Source organism: Marmota flaviventris, chromosome 7 (assembly GCF_047511675.1).
Source record: "Marmota flaviventris isolate mMarFla1 chromosome 7, mMarFla1.hap1, whole genome shotgun sequence".
NCBI lineage: Eukaryota > Metazoa > Chordata > Mammalia > Rodentia > Sciuridae > Marmota > Marmota flaviventris.
Window position 1 is genome coordinate 143025975 of NC_092504.1, and position 14484 is coordinate 143040458.

The 14484-nt window shown below is 39.3% G+C and overlaps 1 protein-coding gene across 2 annotated transcripts in view; it reads left to right on the plus strand.

The window, feature by feature from the left end:
• The window catches only part of Bbs7 (Bardet-Biedl syndrome 7), a 37856-nt gene that overhangs the window by 10193 nt on the left and 13179 nt on the right, over positions 1 to 14484 (plus strand). For both annotated transcript variants that reach the window (XM_071614734.1, XM_027955861.2), the window contains 9 exons: positions 1306 to 1481; positions 3230 to 3416; positions 5417 to 5489; positions 5831 to 5947; positions 6973 to 7103; positions 10486 to 10570; positions 11328 to 11430; positions 12987 to 13179; positions 14335 to 14409. In XM_071614734.1, the coding sequence (XP_071470835.1) occupies positions 1306 to 1481; positions 3230 to 3416; positions 5417 to 5489; positions 5831 to 5947; positions 6973 to 7103; positions 10486 to 10570; positions 11328 to 11430; positions 12987 to 13179; positions 14335 to 14409 (1140 nt within the window). The remainder of the gene's footprint in view (positions 1 to 1305; positions 1482 to 3229; positions 3417 to 5416; positions 5490 to 5830; positions 5948 to 6972; positions 7104 to 10485; positions 10571 to 11327; positions 11431 to 12986; positions 13180 to 14334; positions 14410 to 14484) is intronic.

A 14484-nucleotide genomic window follows, 5' to 3' on the forward strand; every position in this document is an offset into this window, starting at 1 on the left:
AAGTGCAGTCTTTTTAGACGGGAAAAGCTTTTTAAAAAGACAAATGTAGTACTTTTTTTTTTTTTTTAAATACTCCTAGGTTAAGAATTTTCTACAGTACAGAGAGTGGAAAGTGGGTTGTGAGGGAAGGTCTGGCTTGTTCCCAAAGTCCTTGCCAAGTGGTCCATGCACCTACAACCCAGTGGCCTTTCAAGTAAGCAGGAGAGTCTCTTAGAGTGTGCAGGTGGGGTCTTATGAAGCATACTGTGAGAGTGGAAACGACTGTCCTGTCACCTTGCCCCTTAGCTAGCCCAACCAAGGTTTCATTATCATACTCAAAGGGGACACATGCTCCATCTGAGATGGGAGCTCGGGTACTCACTGTGTATTACATGGTATTTAAAAAACAGATGAAGAGAGTTAAAACTCCCAGAAACACCCCCTCTCCATTGTTCACATAGCCTCCCAGAAATCTCACTTTCTGTGTATGAATCATGACAGGGAGGGGGACTGGTGCAAATGATAAATGGAAAACACGGGAAAAGACAGTGATCAGAAATGTTGTTTTTAGTTAGAAATATGATAAGGTATTAAAATATTCTTTTCAGTAAATTCTATAGTTAGTCCTTTACCAAATTTTTAAATAAAATTGTACAAAGTTTAGGTGAGATTAGTTTCAAAAACATGGTTATGGTACGGAACATGTCCATTGAACCTTAGTAAAGAGTTTGCCAAGTGGACTTTCCTGTAGAACCAGTCCTTCTCAAGCTTTATCCTGTACAGGAACCAGCTATGGAATCCTGTTAAAATGCAGATTCTCACTCAGTAGGTCTGGATTGGGTTTAAGAGTCTGCCTTTTTAATGAATTTAGCAATGCTAATCATACTGCTCTGCTATGTGAACACTGCTTTGAGTTGCAAGGATTTAGGAAAAGGTTGGGGGAGCCATGGGTCTCATGAAAATAGAAGGGAGGTGGAGGGTGAGAGGAGGGAAAAGGAAGGTACTGGGGAATGAAGTTGACCAGATTGTGTGGCACGCATGTACAAATATGTCACAATGAATTCCACTACGTATGATTACAGTGCTCCAATTAAAAAAGTATCAGGATGAATATGCCAGAGTTTAAGGATATCTAGCACAAAACCAGAAGACCCACTAAAACAAATAGATTTTTTTTCTAAAAATGTTTCTATATAGTTTCTATAAAAGTTTCTGTAAATTTATAATGTTTTGTAAGTTCAAAATCATAGCAGTTTTTTATGGTAAAGGAAAGAGGTTTACAATACAATGACTTGTATACTTACTATTTGTGAATGATTTTTTCAGGTAGTATTCAAGACCTTACCAGGGCAGAAGATTGCCCGACTGGAGCTGGGAGGGGTTCTTAATACACCTCAGGAGAAAATCTTTATTGCTGCAGGATCTGAGATTAGAGGCTTCACCAAGAGAGGAAAACAGTTCCTCTCTTTTGAAACGAACCTCACTGAGAGCATTAAAGCTATGTATGTTCATTGTACATATCTATTTTCAATGTTTCTAGTAGACATAGATCATTTGATTAAATGTCATATCTTAAGTTTTCTGGAAAATAAAATTGACTACTTTACAGATGTTCCACTGGAAACCATATTTGCTTTTGAATATTTTTTTTTGTTGTTGTTAAAGAGCTTTATTATATAAACATATTCATTTGTTGTTTTTTGGATTTTTGTTTCCTGCACCACTTGGATTGGTTTGAGGACACTCTACTGCTGAGCTGTATCCCCATCCCTTTTTATTTATTGTTATTTTGAGATGGGGTCTTGATAAGTTGCATAGGCTGACCTTGAATATGTGGTCCTCCTGCTGGCCTCAGAAGTGGTGGGATCACAGGTGTGAGATCCTTCTGCCTTGTCTCCCCAGTAGCCATGATCTCTCCAGTGGCCCTGCTCTGGGCATTTCTGTTTGAAATACATTTTATTTTTAATTGTAATTAATTTAATTTAATTTGTGAGGTACAGAGTGACATTTCATTGCATGTATATGATGTGTAATGATCAGATCATTATATGGTAATATTCAGAGCCAAACAGTAAGGCCATGTCATCATGAAGTGAGGGGCAGTACAGGGTAAGCATATCACAGGGTGATTTTAGTATTGAAAACTCTTAAAGGGACCATAGGGGTGGAGAAATAGATGAAAGGCCCAGATAAAATTATCTTCTGGATAGTCACATGGTGATAATCTAAAAGTGAAAGATATACATGTTTATATCTTTATTGCTGCAGGATCTGAGATTAGAGGCTTCACCAAGAGAGGAAAACAGTTCCTTTCTTTTGAAATGAACCTCACTGGTCTCAAATGGTTGGGACCACATTCCAAAGCTTTTCAGATTTTTCAGATATTTGCAAAGACTATCAGTTGAGCATCCCTTACCTATAAATTTGAAATGCTCCAAGGTCTGAAACTCTTGGAGAATTATGTTAATACAAAGTTTGGGGTTCAGGATTTTCAGATTGCTTAACCTGCATTCCAATAGCATATATGAAAAATATAAATTTTTATCAAGAAATTTCAGCTCCACCAAGAGAATACTGTATGTATTCTAAGAATTAGAACATCATTATGATTATTACCAAAATTTTGTTAAAATAATTTGAAATGAACTTGCTTCTCATTTCTTTATTCCAAATAAAGTTCTAATGGAGACATTCTCCACTGCTTGTCATGTAGTTTACAATAGATTCACTTTGAGTAGGCTTTTCTGGGCCGTCTAGTGTGGTAGTAAGAAAGCTTAATTCTAGAGGTCAAAGTGCCTGCTTGCTTTGCAGCCCACTCCACTGTCACTGGTTGTGAGTCAGCAGGCTGTTCCTCCCCCGGGAGCCGGTGGTAGTCAGTAATCCCAATTTACAGACCATGGGGGTCGATTTACACGGAAACCCCCAGGACAGTGCTTGACAGGGAATGTCCTACACATTTAGAAACTTTCTTTTTTGGTATTTCTTCACATAGAAATTATCATTTTTGTTTTCAGTTTTTCTGAGCTTAGTTTGTACTGCAAAACCTTAAGCTTTAAGATCTTCATTTTTATCTTACAAAATAAAAAGATAATATCAAAAAGGCCAGAAATTAAGTGGGGAAATGAAAAAAAGATTGTGTTCTCTAAGTCTGTGGTAACTTTTGTTTTCATTTCTGAGAAAAATTCAAGAATTAACCTGTGCTTATTTTTTAAATTATGGAGGTCTGAAATTACTATTTTAATGTTCTCAGGCACATATCTGGCTCTGACCTCTTTCTCAGCGCAAGTTACATCTATAATCATTATTGTGACTGCAAAGACCAACATTATTACCTTTCTGCAGACAAAATCAATGATGTCATCTGCCTTCCAGTGGAAAGAGTACCTCAGATTACACCCATCTTGGCCTGCCAGGACAGAGTGCTCAGGGTTTTACAGGTGGCTATTTGCATTTTTGTGACTTTTCATAATCTAAGTAAATGAATAATTATGAGTATTGTTATAAATTATTTTAACAATTACTACTTTTGTCCTGTATAAAGTTGTATATGAAAAACACTTTTTAAATTTAGTTGATAAGTTAATTTGTTTAGTTGGGGTAAGTGTGTTGAGATCTTTTGCAAGAGAGCATATGTGGAAGAAAAAAGGACACCTTCTCCCCCTGCCCCAGTTTCTGACCTGGCACAGTCGTAGCAGAGAGCTTTTGCTACAGAGAACCTCCAGCAGCATTTCCCCTTTCTTTCTTCATCACTCTATTCTTCCCCAGAAATCAAACTCAAGGAAGACATTAGGTTAGGGAGAGGGTGATATTTAATTTGAGTTTATCCAGCATTTTGACAGTAGGTAGAATGAAGCAAGTTTGTTGGATAAGTAGGTAAGAGAGGGAAAATCACTTTGGTGTCCTCACATTTCCAGGGAGATGCTTGATGGCTGACACAGCTGTTTCAGGTCATTGCTGTTAGTGACCACTGTGTCTCCTGGAGGTGGTCTCCTGAAAACCCTTGGAGTTTACTAGGTAGCTGGAAGGTTCGTTGGATCGGTATTCGATAGTAGTTGGTACAGTTAATCCAGGCTTGAGCTCTGAATTCCCTGCTGCCTCAGGCAGTCTCACCTTTGCAGTTCCACAGCCCGGTGGCTGTTTCTTGGCATCAGCCCTTTGTAGAAGGAAAAATCCAGTGATTCCATACCCCATCAGAGGCAATCAAAGTAAGTCTGGTTCATTCTAGAGGTTCGAAGGCGTTATTTGTCCCCTGGCTTGGACTTCCAAATGTGAGTCATTTGAATAGCCTTTTTTTGGGAGCTGGTGAGTATTCAGTCAGAGATTGCTCTGGCAGAATTCTAGGATTCTGCTTTGCTTAACCAAAAGGAATCCATACTCTTTATTATGCAGACAACCAAGGGTTTGTGGACAGTGAGCAATTGGAGCTTCTCCTCTACCTTGCCCTCTTCCCTTATGCCCCATCTTGAGGGCAGTTCATTACCTTAGAGGTGGCTTCTTTAGAGTTTTGTGTATGTCCTTTTGTGTTCATGTAGTTGTGTGTACATATCTAAAGATTTAAAAATGATAAAGATAAGGCATATAGATCTTATATTCTAAATACACATTAAATATTTTTAACAAATATTATACCATATTTACTATAATTTTGCAAACTGTTTCCAGTTTACTTATATGGCAAAATTAAAAATGAGAAAAGGACCTAACTTGTTTTCTTACCTAAATATCAGATGATTCTGCCTCTAACTGGAGTGATTTGGGGACTACCAAAAGAAAGGCTGCACTTTTCCTTAGGCAATAACTTTGGGCCTGCTCAAATGTTTGAGTGTGCTTGAAGTTAAACCAGTTAATACCAGAATGGCAGAAGAAATAAACTTGTTCCTAGTGAGTTTTGAAAGGAAAATTTACCATTGTAAGTTTTCTATCAATCAGTGTATTCAAAATGAAAAGTGTGACAGTGAAGAATATTTTGCATATTTTTCTCCTTGGTCTTTGCATTTTATATATATTTTATTTTCAAATGTGTTAATACATGCAGAGTTGCTAACAAATGGAAGTTGGTGCTGCTGACCTGATTTTTATCAGCAGTTTTATTTTAGATGTTATCAAGAATATAGATGTTTTCCATGAATGAATATGTGGGGATGTGTGTGTGTGTATGTGTATGTTTGTATGTTTTTCTTTATGTGGTACTGGGGGTTGAACCCAGGAGTGTTCTACCTCTAAGCTACTTCCCCAGCCCTTTTTTTTTAAAAAAAAAAAAAAATATTTTTGAGACAGGGTCTTATTAAATTCCCCAGGCTGGCCTTGAACTTGGGATCCTTCTGTCTCAGTCTCCTGAGTAGCTATGATTATAGGCAGGTGGAACCAGGCCCAATTTTATTCTATATTATTTTAAATTTGTGTTCAGTTTCAGTTTCTAAATATATATTCTTCTCAGGGTTCTGATGTGATGTATGAAATTGAAGTTCCTGGCCCACCTGCTGTCTTAGCACTGCACAATGGAAACGGAGGTAATCAGGGGTTCACTTTTCACAATTAACTGTGTTTATAAAATACATTAAGTGAAAATGGGAATTGTAGAAGGAAGATGAACTAAAATTGAGACATTTATCTTCTGATAACTTGCCAGTAACTCACAGTAAGGAGTCATTGAACTTTAATTTTCAGTTTCATCTTAACGTTAGATGTCGGGGACTGGGAGGTGGACTTCTCTCTTGAGCTACAAAATCCTGTGAATATATAACAATTCTCCCAAATCATTTCCTGCCTTAGGATATTTAAATGAGGTTTTTACATGAAAATATTTTAATTTTAAAGAAATGTCACTAATGTTTCCTCTAATTATAACTAGGCAACTCTGGGGAAGACCTCTTGTTTGGAATGGCAGATGGGAAGCTCGGGCTTATTCAGATCACCACCTCCAAGCCAGTGCACAAGTGGGAAGTTGGAAATGAGAGAAAGCGGGGAGGTATGGTGTCAACGAAGCTCAGATCCTGAAACACCCGTAACTGTTAAATTAAAAAGGTCATGCAATTTACTGTTGTACTTATTCGTATTATATAGTAGCCCTATGTAATAGGAGAGCCACCTCTGGTTTACGTACTGTTTATTCATCAGGTCTCTCACTGTAGGTATAATATTTTTTAAAATAAGAAATGCTAGTAATACTTTGGGAAAATATGCTGTGGTAAAATTCTTTGTTAACTGTCCACGGTAGGCAGTTAATGGGACCTGAGAGTGACTGGTACAATGCAAGGGAATCCTGTGCTGTCTCAGGGGACTCCGTGCCTGACTTGGGAGGTAGGGATGGTTTCTTACACATACAGGATGCTCATACACTTATCCCCTTCACAAGTACTTGTCGGGAGAGATAAGGCCTGGCCTTGTCACATGAAGAAGACACAACAGAGCAGTATGTTAAGAGAGTACTGAGAGAAGGGGAGCTGCTTTTAGACTGCGTGGTCCAAGAAAGTGTCTTAGAAGAGGTTGAATTTGAGCTGAACTCTGAAGAGGAAAAAGGAGGGTGTGGAGATTTGGAGGGGAGAGAGTTTTGCAGGAGGAGAGGTGGACTCAGTTCACCTGTGGAGTAGCAGGATGACCAGTGTGGCTACGTCCACTCACAGGGTGCGATGACCTGACCTGGGGGAGGTAGGGTAGGGCTGCTGTCAGCGGAGCCTTGCCGGGAGGTCGCAGTGGGGAGTCGCTGGAGAACTGCCGTTGGGGGCGGGATGTGATTGAGCCCCCAGAAGAGACTACACTGCATTGAGAATGGATTGGGGAAGCAGGTTACAGATACACAAATAGTTCCTGTATACCTTTCACCCAGCTTAATGTTAAAATCTATCACAAGTACAATACAAGTATGAAAACCAGAAAATCAGAGCTGGGGCTGTAGCTCAGTGGCAGAGCGCTTGCTGAGCCAGTTTCTCACTCTTATTTGGTATATACATGACTCAACTATTAGTTTTGTAATAACATCACATTTTTTTAAAGGTATTTTGTGTATTGACAGCTTCGATATTATGGGTGATGGGGTTAAAGATTTACTTGTTGGGAGAGATGATGGAATGGTGGAAGTGTACAGCCTGGATAACACAGAGGAGCCTGTTCTGCGATTTGACCTGGTAGGTTGGTCCAGAGGATTCTCCATCTATGTGTTTATTCCTTGTCAGGTTTATAGAGATGACTAAGGGCTGAATTTTATTAAGGAAAATAATATTGAAATCTTATGTTTGGGGCTGGGATTGTGGATCAGTGATAGAGCATTTGCCTCACACATACGAGGCCCTGGGATCGATCCTCAGCACCACGTTAAAAAAAAAAAATAAAGGTATTGTGTTCATTACAACTAAAAATATTTTAAAAATCTTATGTTTGGTCTGAAACATTTTGATGTTATCAAAATTTCTAGACTACTCGTTTGAATAATAGACTGTTGCTTCTAAACTGAATATTGAATTACTATTTCATTATACTTTTAAACCTTTATAAATTTCTCAAGTAGTAAGTGGTTTATCTGAGTTTCTATAATGCATAGCAACACATTATATAGCAGTTACCTTTCTAGTTTGAGTTTCATGAATGAGAATATTGTTTTAAAATCCAAGAATAAACTGCACACCATTAGGGCAGTATCAGAAATATCCTTAAACAGAGAGGAACAAGTAGCAGTTTTGCTTATAGATACTCAAGAGCCAGCTGTGAAAGAAATACTAGATAAGAGTAACTTGTTTACAAAATTTAAATGTAATTAAGTCTGTTTATGCTGCTGAGGTATAGAATCACATAGAAAAGCATTCTGGCATGAACAGAATCATATTTTTCCATTTGTGTTTTAAGTATTTTAGATTTACTTGAAATGATATTTAAAAATAGGAAATTGAATATATTAACAGGGAATCATGAAGTGATTTGATAATGTGTACATTGTGTAATATTTAATCAGATCAAACATTTCTCCTCAAGCATTCTCGTTTCTTCATGGTGAAAACAGTGAAAATCCTTTCTCGTAGCTTTTTGAGTAATGGTCACCTGCCACCCTGCTGTGCAGGGCACACCAGAGCTGTGTGTGTGTGTTTATGTGTGTGTGTGTGTGTGTGCACGCATGTGCGTGCTGTGACCTGGGTTCCAGGACTTCCTTCTCCTGTTTACTGTAGCTTGTACGCACCAATCAGCCTTTGCCTCTCTGTCTCCTCCTACCTCCTACCCCTAGGAAGCGGTCCTCTTAACTTGTATGAGATCCACATTTTATGTCTCTCATACAAGTACGATCACTTGGTACTTGTCTTCCTGTGCTGATTTCCTGTAATGTGACGATTTCTAATTCCGTTTGCATGGTCTGAAGTACATTCCATGGTGTAAGTGGAATCTTTCGTTTTCATGAGCTGGCGTATTAGACCATATTTTTGTTCTTGTGTGAAATACCTGAGGCAGGCTTCTTTATAGGGAAAATAGGCTTAGTTCAGCTTGTGTTTCTGGAGGTCCAGTCTGCGGGCCTCATCTGTGAATGGCCTTCTTGCTGGTAGAGTCGCCTGTTGAGGCCTCAGGTCCCCTCTTCGATGTCTGTCCAAAACCTCAGCAGTGACAGCATTTATCTGCTCTGCCAGGTCTGGCACTAAGGCCTCGCCCACTGTCCCTCCTGTTTTCTAACAGGAGAGGTCCTGGCTTCAGAGCTTACTGTGAAAATGGAAAAAAAAAAAATGGGAATATGCTTGATGTTACACCAGTCTTATTCTAGCAATATGTAATATCAGTGGCAATGCATGAATAAATTGGAAGGAATAAAGCATCTCATTTAATCTCATGAGATATATATATATATAGAGATCCTTCAGAAATTTTCTTTTGTGATTAAATATTATATACTAGAGCTTGTGTATTTGTCTTGATCAGATGTGACACTAATAATTATGATGGAAATTTCCAGTGTTTGTAATTATTATCAGAATTTCTAATCCTTAGGACCTTATGATCACAGAAGATAATTTATATGTGTGTATATATGTTTTGGGGGGGGTTTTTTTTTTGGTACTATGGATTGAACCCAGGGGTGCTTAACCACTGAGCCACATCCCCAGCCCTTTTTTATATTTTGTTTAGAGACGGGGTCTTGCTAAGTTGCTTAGGGCCTCGCTACATTGTTGAAGCTGGCTTTGAACTCATGATCCTCCTGCTTTAGCCTCCCAAGCCTCTGGGATTACAGGTGTGCACCATCATGCCTGGCCTCATTTATATATTTTCTCGTTGCAGAAAAGCATAAAGGAATTTCAAGCACATGATTACATTAAGATAAAAGTATGTGAAGTGAGTGAAATGAAAATACAAGTTAAAAGAGAAAAAGGAAAAATGTAAAATTTTCAACCATTAAGGATTTATTAAATCTACATTTTTTTCTTTTTTCTTTTGTGGTACTAGGTGTTGAACCCAGGGACAATTTACCACTGAACTACATTTTCAGACCTTTTTTCTATTTTTGATTTTGAGGCAGGGTCTTGCTAAGTAGCTGAGGCTGCCCTCCAACTTGAGATTCTTTTGCCTCAGCCTCCCCAGGCACTGGGATTACAGGTGTGCACCACCGTGCCCAGCTTCTCCAAATTTCAATTATATGCGTAAATTTGTCCCTCCTTGGTGCACACCTATAACCTCTGGAGGCAAGAGGATCACAAGTTTGAGGCTAGCCCAGGCAACTTATTAAGACCCTGTCTCAAAAAAAGTGGTGTGGGGTGTAACTCAGAATGCTTGCCTAGTGTGTGTGAGGCCCTGGATGCAATCTCCAGTATCACAAAAATAACAGAACTCCCACTGGTGGGTTGCCAATGCATTTTTTAAAAAATCAGAGTATAACTGCAAGACTTTTAAGTTACATGTGTTGTGTGTATTCACATGTGAATATATAACAGTTAAAAAATTATTGCTGCTTTCCAAATAGCTTTAACCAGTACTGACTTACAGTGCTGGTTGACTCACCTGGTGATGATTATTGTTGACAAGTTTGGGAAGTATTGCTTAAAAGATGATATTATTTACAAACTTCCAGAAGTACAGTCTTTGTAACTATGTAAAATTGTGATGAAAAATCTAGTTGCTAACTTAAAGATGTACAGGAGGATACATACTTTTGTTCATCTAAAAACTCTTCTTTTAGAGAAAACAAATAAGAGGTGATCTAAAGTAGTTTTACTTTTGTAATTTATTTTTAAAAATATCCTTTCATTATGTAAATAAATTATTTTTTTCTCATTAGATATTTATAGTGTTAGCCAAGTGTGAATCGCCTTTTAAAGGGAGCCATTTTAATCTTCTTTTCCAAATTTAAAACTGTTGGAATTTTCTGGGATTTGTTTAAGGTTTTGTGTTTCTAATCTCAGCATCTACACATAATAAATAGACACTCGGTAAATATGTGTTGAATGTCTGGAGACAGGATAATGAATTTTGGCAGCTTGCTTTGACTACCTTTGAAGTTTTCAGCTTATTAATAAAGTGCTTGGTCTTGATTTATTTTAGGCATTGTCTGAGAGTGTCACGTCCATCCAAGGTGGTTGTGTAGGGAAAGACGGTTATGATGAAATCGTGGTGTCCACCTACTCAGGTAAAGAACGGTGAAGAACCAGGGACCAAGGTCTAAATGCATGTTCTTTTGATGGCTACTTTTTTGAGAAGTATTATTAGTAAATCCTTCCTATAGAATTATTAGAGTTATTGGTTAAAGAATGAGGAGGTGGGCTGAGGGAGGCGGTGGTGGGGAAGCACTCGCTGGCCTGAGCCAGGGTCTGGGCTCCATCCCCAGTAAGTAAGCAGAGGAGGAGGAGTGGCCTTGTCCATTGGATTGATGAAGTGTTGATGTTTGACTAACCCTTTTTAAGAGCACTTAGCATGTTTCTACTAGCTTTGAAAAGTAAGTGGCATTCTTTGTTAGAAGAGAGCTATTTAGAAATCTAGTTGGCTTTGGACTGTGTGCTTGTCTTGTAAAAACTTGTTTGCTTTTGAGCATTGAGTTTTCCGTTCTTACCAATTTCATGAGAGTTTAAATCTCCTTAAAAGTGATTTTCGAAAGGCGATGCTTACTTGTCACTTTTTTGAATTTGCTAAGATGTTCTGACTTACTCCATACTTGAAAACTAAAACTATTAAGAATAGAAAGATACCGTTAAGCATAGTATTATAGTATTTCAAGCAAAAACAGTATCACAAATTGCTTAAATACTTTTTTTGGTTTGAATTCTTTCCAGCTTGGTTTTGTGTTTTGCTGTGTTACAGCTGAGTTAGGTTGATAGTGGTGGACTAGGGGCTCACGCTGTCAGTACCTAGCAGCACTGACTGGTGCGTGACTGTTCTCATCTCTACAGGTTGGGTCACAGGTCTGACAACTGAGCCTGTTCATAAGGAAAGTGGACCAGGAGAAGAGCTCAAGATCAATCAGGAGATGCAGAGTAAAATTTCTTCTTTACGGTAACTTTTGAGTTGTGTGTTTCATTTCAAGTGCTGGTTGCTGCTTACCATTTACAGATACATGCACTGCATTTTATTGGAAGGCATTGTCACCTTTTAATGTGGAAGTTCATTGGTTTGAGACAATTAGCAGGGAGTGTTGATGAATATCTTGGATTCAGAGCTCCACCTTTTCAGTGCATGATCCCATACTGACTCTCGGATAGAGAACTGTGTGTTCCCATCTGTCAGAAATGGTGGCTGCAGTGTTTTGCCTACCCCACCGCCCAACAGACATCAGAAAGAAACCCAAATAGGCGTGTTGTTTTCTCCGTTTCTCTGTAGCTCCAGCATTCACTGTTGCTGTGCACAGAACTTTGGCTCATGAGTTTTCTACTGGAACTGAATGCTGCCTCCTGTAGGTACACGATTTGCTCTCATGGCCTGCTCAGTTCAACGCTTCTTTAAGAAGGAACCGCAGACTGCAGGAGGCTACTTCCCACAGTGAGGAAGTGGCGTGGCCAGTCACTGAGTTTCAGCCACCTCCAGGGGAGGGAGGCCTGATCTGTATTTTGGTGATGATCAGAGGCTACAGGAGCTTCTAAGGCAGGAAGGCCCCAAGTTCCAAGAGCACAGGCCAGTTCCCCAGGGCCACCAGGAGAGCCACCTCGTATGTTCACGCAGACTGATCTGCCGCGTACACGCAGAATGCCAAGTTCATGCAGTGGGAGTGCTGGGTTCGGTGACTGCCTTGCATCCTCAGCACAGTACTTTTATTTATAGCCAAATCTTGCCTTCCTGACTCCTCTGGGATGTAAGCTCCAGGCGCCAGGCTTATATTTGGTTCATTCAGCACCTGGAGCACTGCTAGGTACAGAGAGGTAAATATGTGATATGCAGAGTAAATACTTCCTGGTGAATGCATCTTTTCCTCCGTTCACCACACACATCCCTTCCACACTTCTCCACGTTCCTTTCCCCCTAAACCAGGTTGATCTTCCCATCATTGTTGATTCCATCTGCATGTGGCCTTTCCCTAGGCAGTGCCTGTGCCGGTCAGTCTCAGCGGGACCTGCTCTACCGTTTGGTAGAGCTGATGCTGGGCCACTGGCCCAGGTTCATCCCTGTGGTCACCAAAATGTGAATACTCAGCAGCTGCTCCGTGTTTTGTCTTCCTGCCCTAATCACACCGGAGGTGCATGTTGGCTGGCGTTTCTTGTTATTAAGTCCAGAACATTTTCCTGCCATATTCCTTTTTCTTCTGCCTAGTCCTAGATGTAGCTGTAGCCATACTCCTGAGCTGGAGTTGACTGGTTGTAACCTGCCTGGGTACTCACGACTCTTTATTCATATAATTTCTGGTATGGGACTGAGTAGATGCTTTAATTTGGGGGTTAGGAATAAATGATGTGGAATCAATTGGTCAGAGAAACTAAAATTTTATTCCTACTGATGGTGTAGTTCTAGCCCAACCAATGAAAACCCCATTTTACAGAAGTAAATGTCTCGAAAATTTCATGCATTTCTAAGGACTTCAGATGTTTAAAGATGACAAAGTTGTATGTCTTTTCTTCTAGGCATGAGCTGGAACATCTGCAGTATAAGGTGCTACAGGAAAGAGAGAACTATCAGCAGTCTTCTCAGTCAAGCAAAGCAAAGTCAGCAGCACCTCCATTTAGCATAAATGACAAGTTCACATTAAATAAAGATGATGCCAGCTACAGCCTCATCCTAGAGGTGCAGACCGCAATAGACAACGTCTTAATACAGGTCCGCAGAATGGCTAGGTTCTTGGTTTTATGACTGGATCTGTTTTGTACTCAAGTCGTATGCACTTATTATTATTGAGCACGTTTAGTTTCAAATGGTAATTTTAAATGTTTATGGCTTCTTAATTTTCCATGAGGTAATCGGTTTGCTCGTAGGTTATTTGAATGTTATCTTTACTTTTGAGTTATCCTAAACTTAATAAACAAAAGATGGGTGAACTTCAGTTTCAAGAAGTGATAGAATAATAAGGATTTTCTTCTTTTACTATTCTCTGGGAGAATCTCAACTGAGATGTGACTTAGAAAACTCTAATATTTAATGCTCTTGTTAGACCCTTTTAAAAATCTCCAAGTACTAAAATGATAATTTATAGTACAGCTTACTCATTAGCTCGGTGGTTTCTAGGTAGGTCAGTAGGGAAGACAGATAATCTCAAAGGTGAGATTTAGGGATAATAGCTCTGTTCATTTGTTTAATAGTTTTATTTACTTTTAAATTGGAAGATACTCAGGAAGTAGAAAAAGGTACTAGTAGGATGAATGGAAAATAAGAATAAGATGGAAAACCCATAAAAAGATGAGAAAATAATAAATTGGAGCAAGAAGACAAGGTTTAAGAAGATGTGGGAAGGGGTCCGATTCTTAATAAATCTCACAGACAGAAAACCCCTCAGCCAGGCTGCTCTCAAGTTGCTGCACTCAGCCTCAGGAGCACTGTCATGACCCCAGCCCTTCTCTTAGCAGCTGCTTCAGGGAGACCATAGCTTACCTTCTTCTTGTGTAACAGGTGAAGCTACAATGGATAAAAACGAGCCAGTGTAATCAGATGCCCCTGTGGTTACTTATAGCCATGGTAACATTTTTAGCACTGACGAAAATAGAAAATCATGCATTTGAGGGGATGATAAGAGATGATATTTTGTGATTCTGATAATCCAAATCAGAAAAACACAGGTGATTTTGAAATGACATTTATTCTTCATTAAATATTTTCCAGAGCTGTATGTGATCAAGTGTTAATTAAGAGAATTTATACTCTCACATTTAGAGGTGAACATAATCTAGGACACAGGCGAACCCTCAGAGAAAAGATGTTCTGTGTACGTACTGTTTGTATGTTTTCCCTCTGAGCCATTCTTTTACATGTTCACCATAGAGCGATGTCCCCATAGATCTGCTTGACGTGGATAAGAACTCTGCAGTTGTCAGCTTCAGCAGCTGCGACTCCGAGGTGAGTGACCTGCTAGCCCTTCTGCACTTTCTGATGCCCTCTGCCTCTGACCAGGTCCAAGGCCAGGTGGTGGCT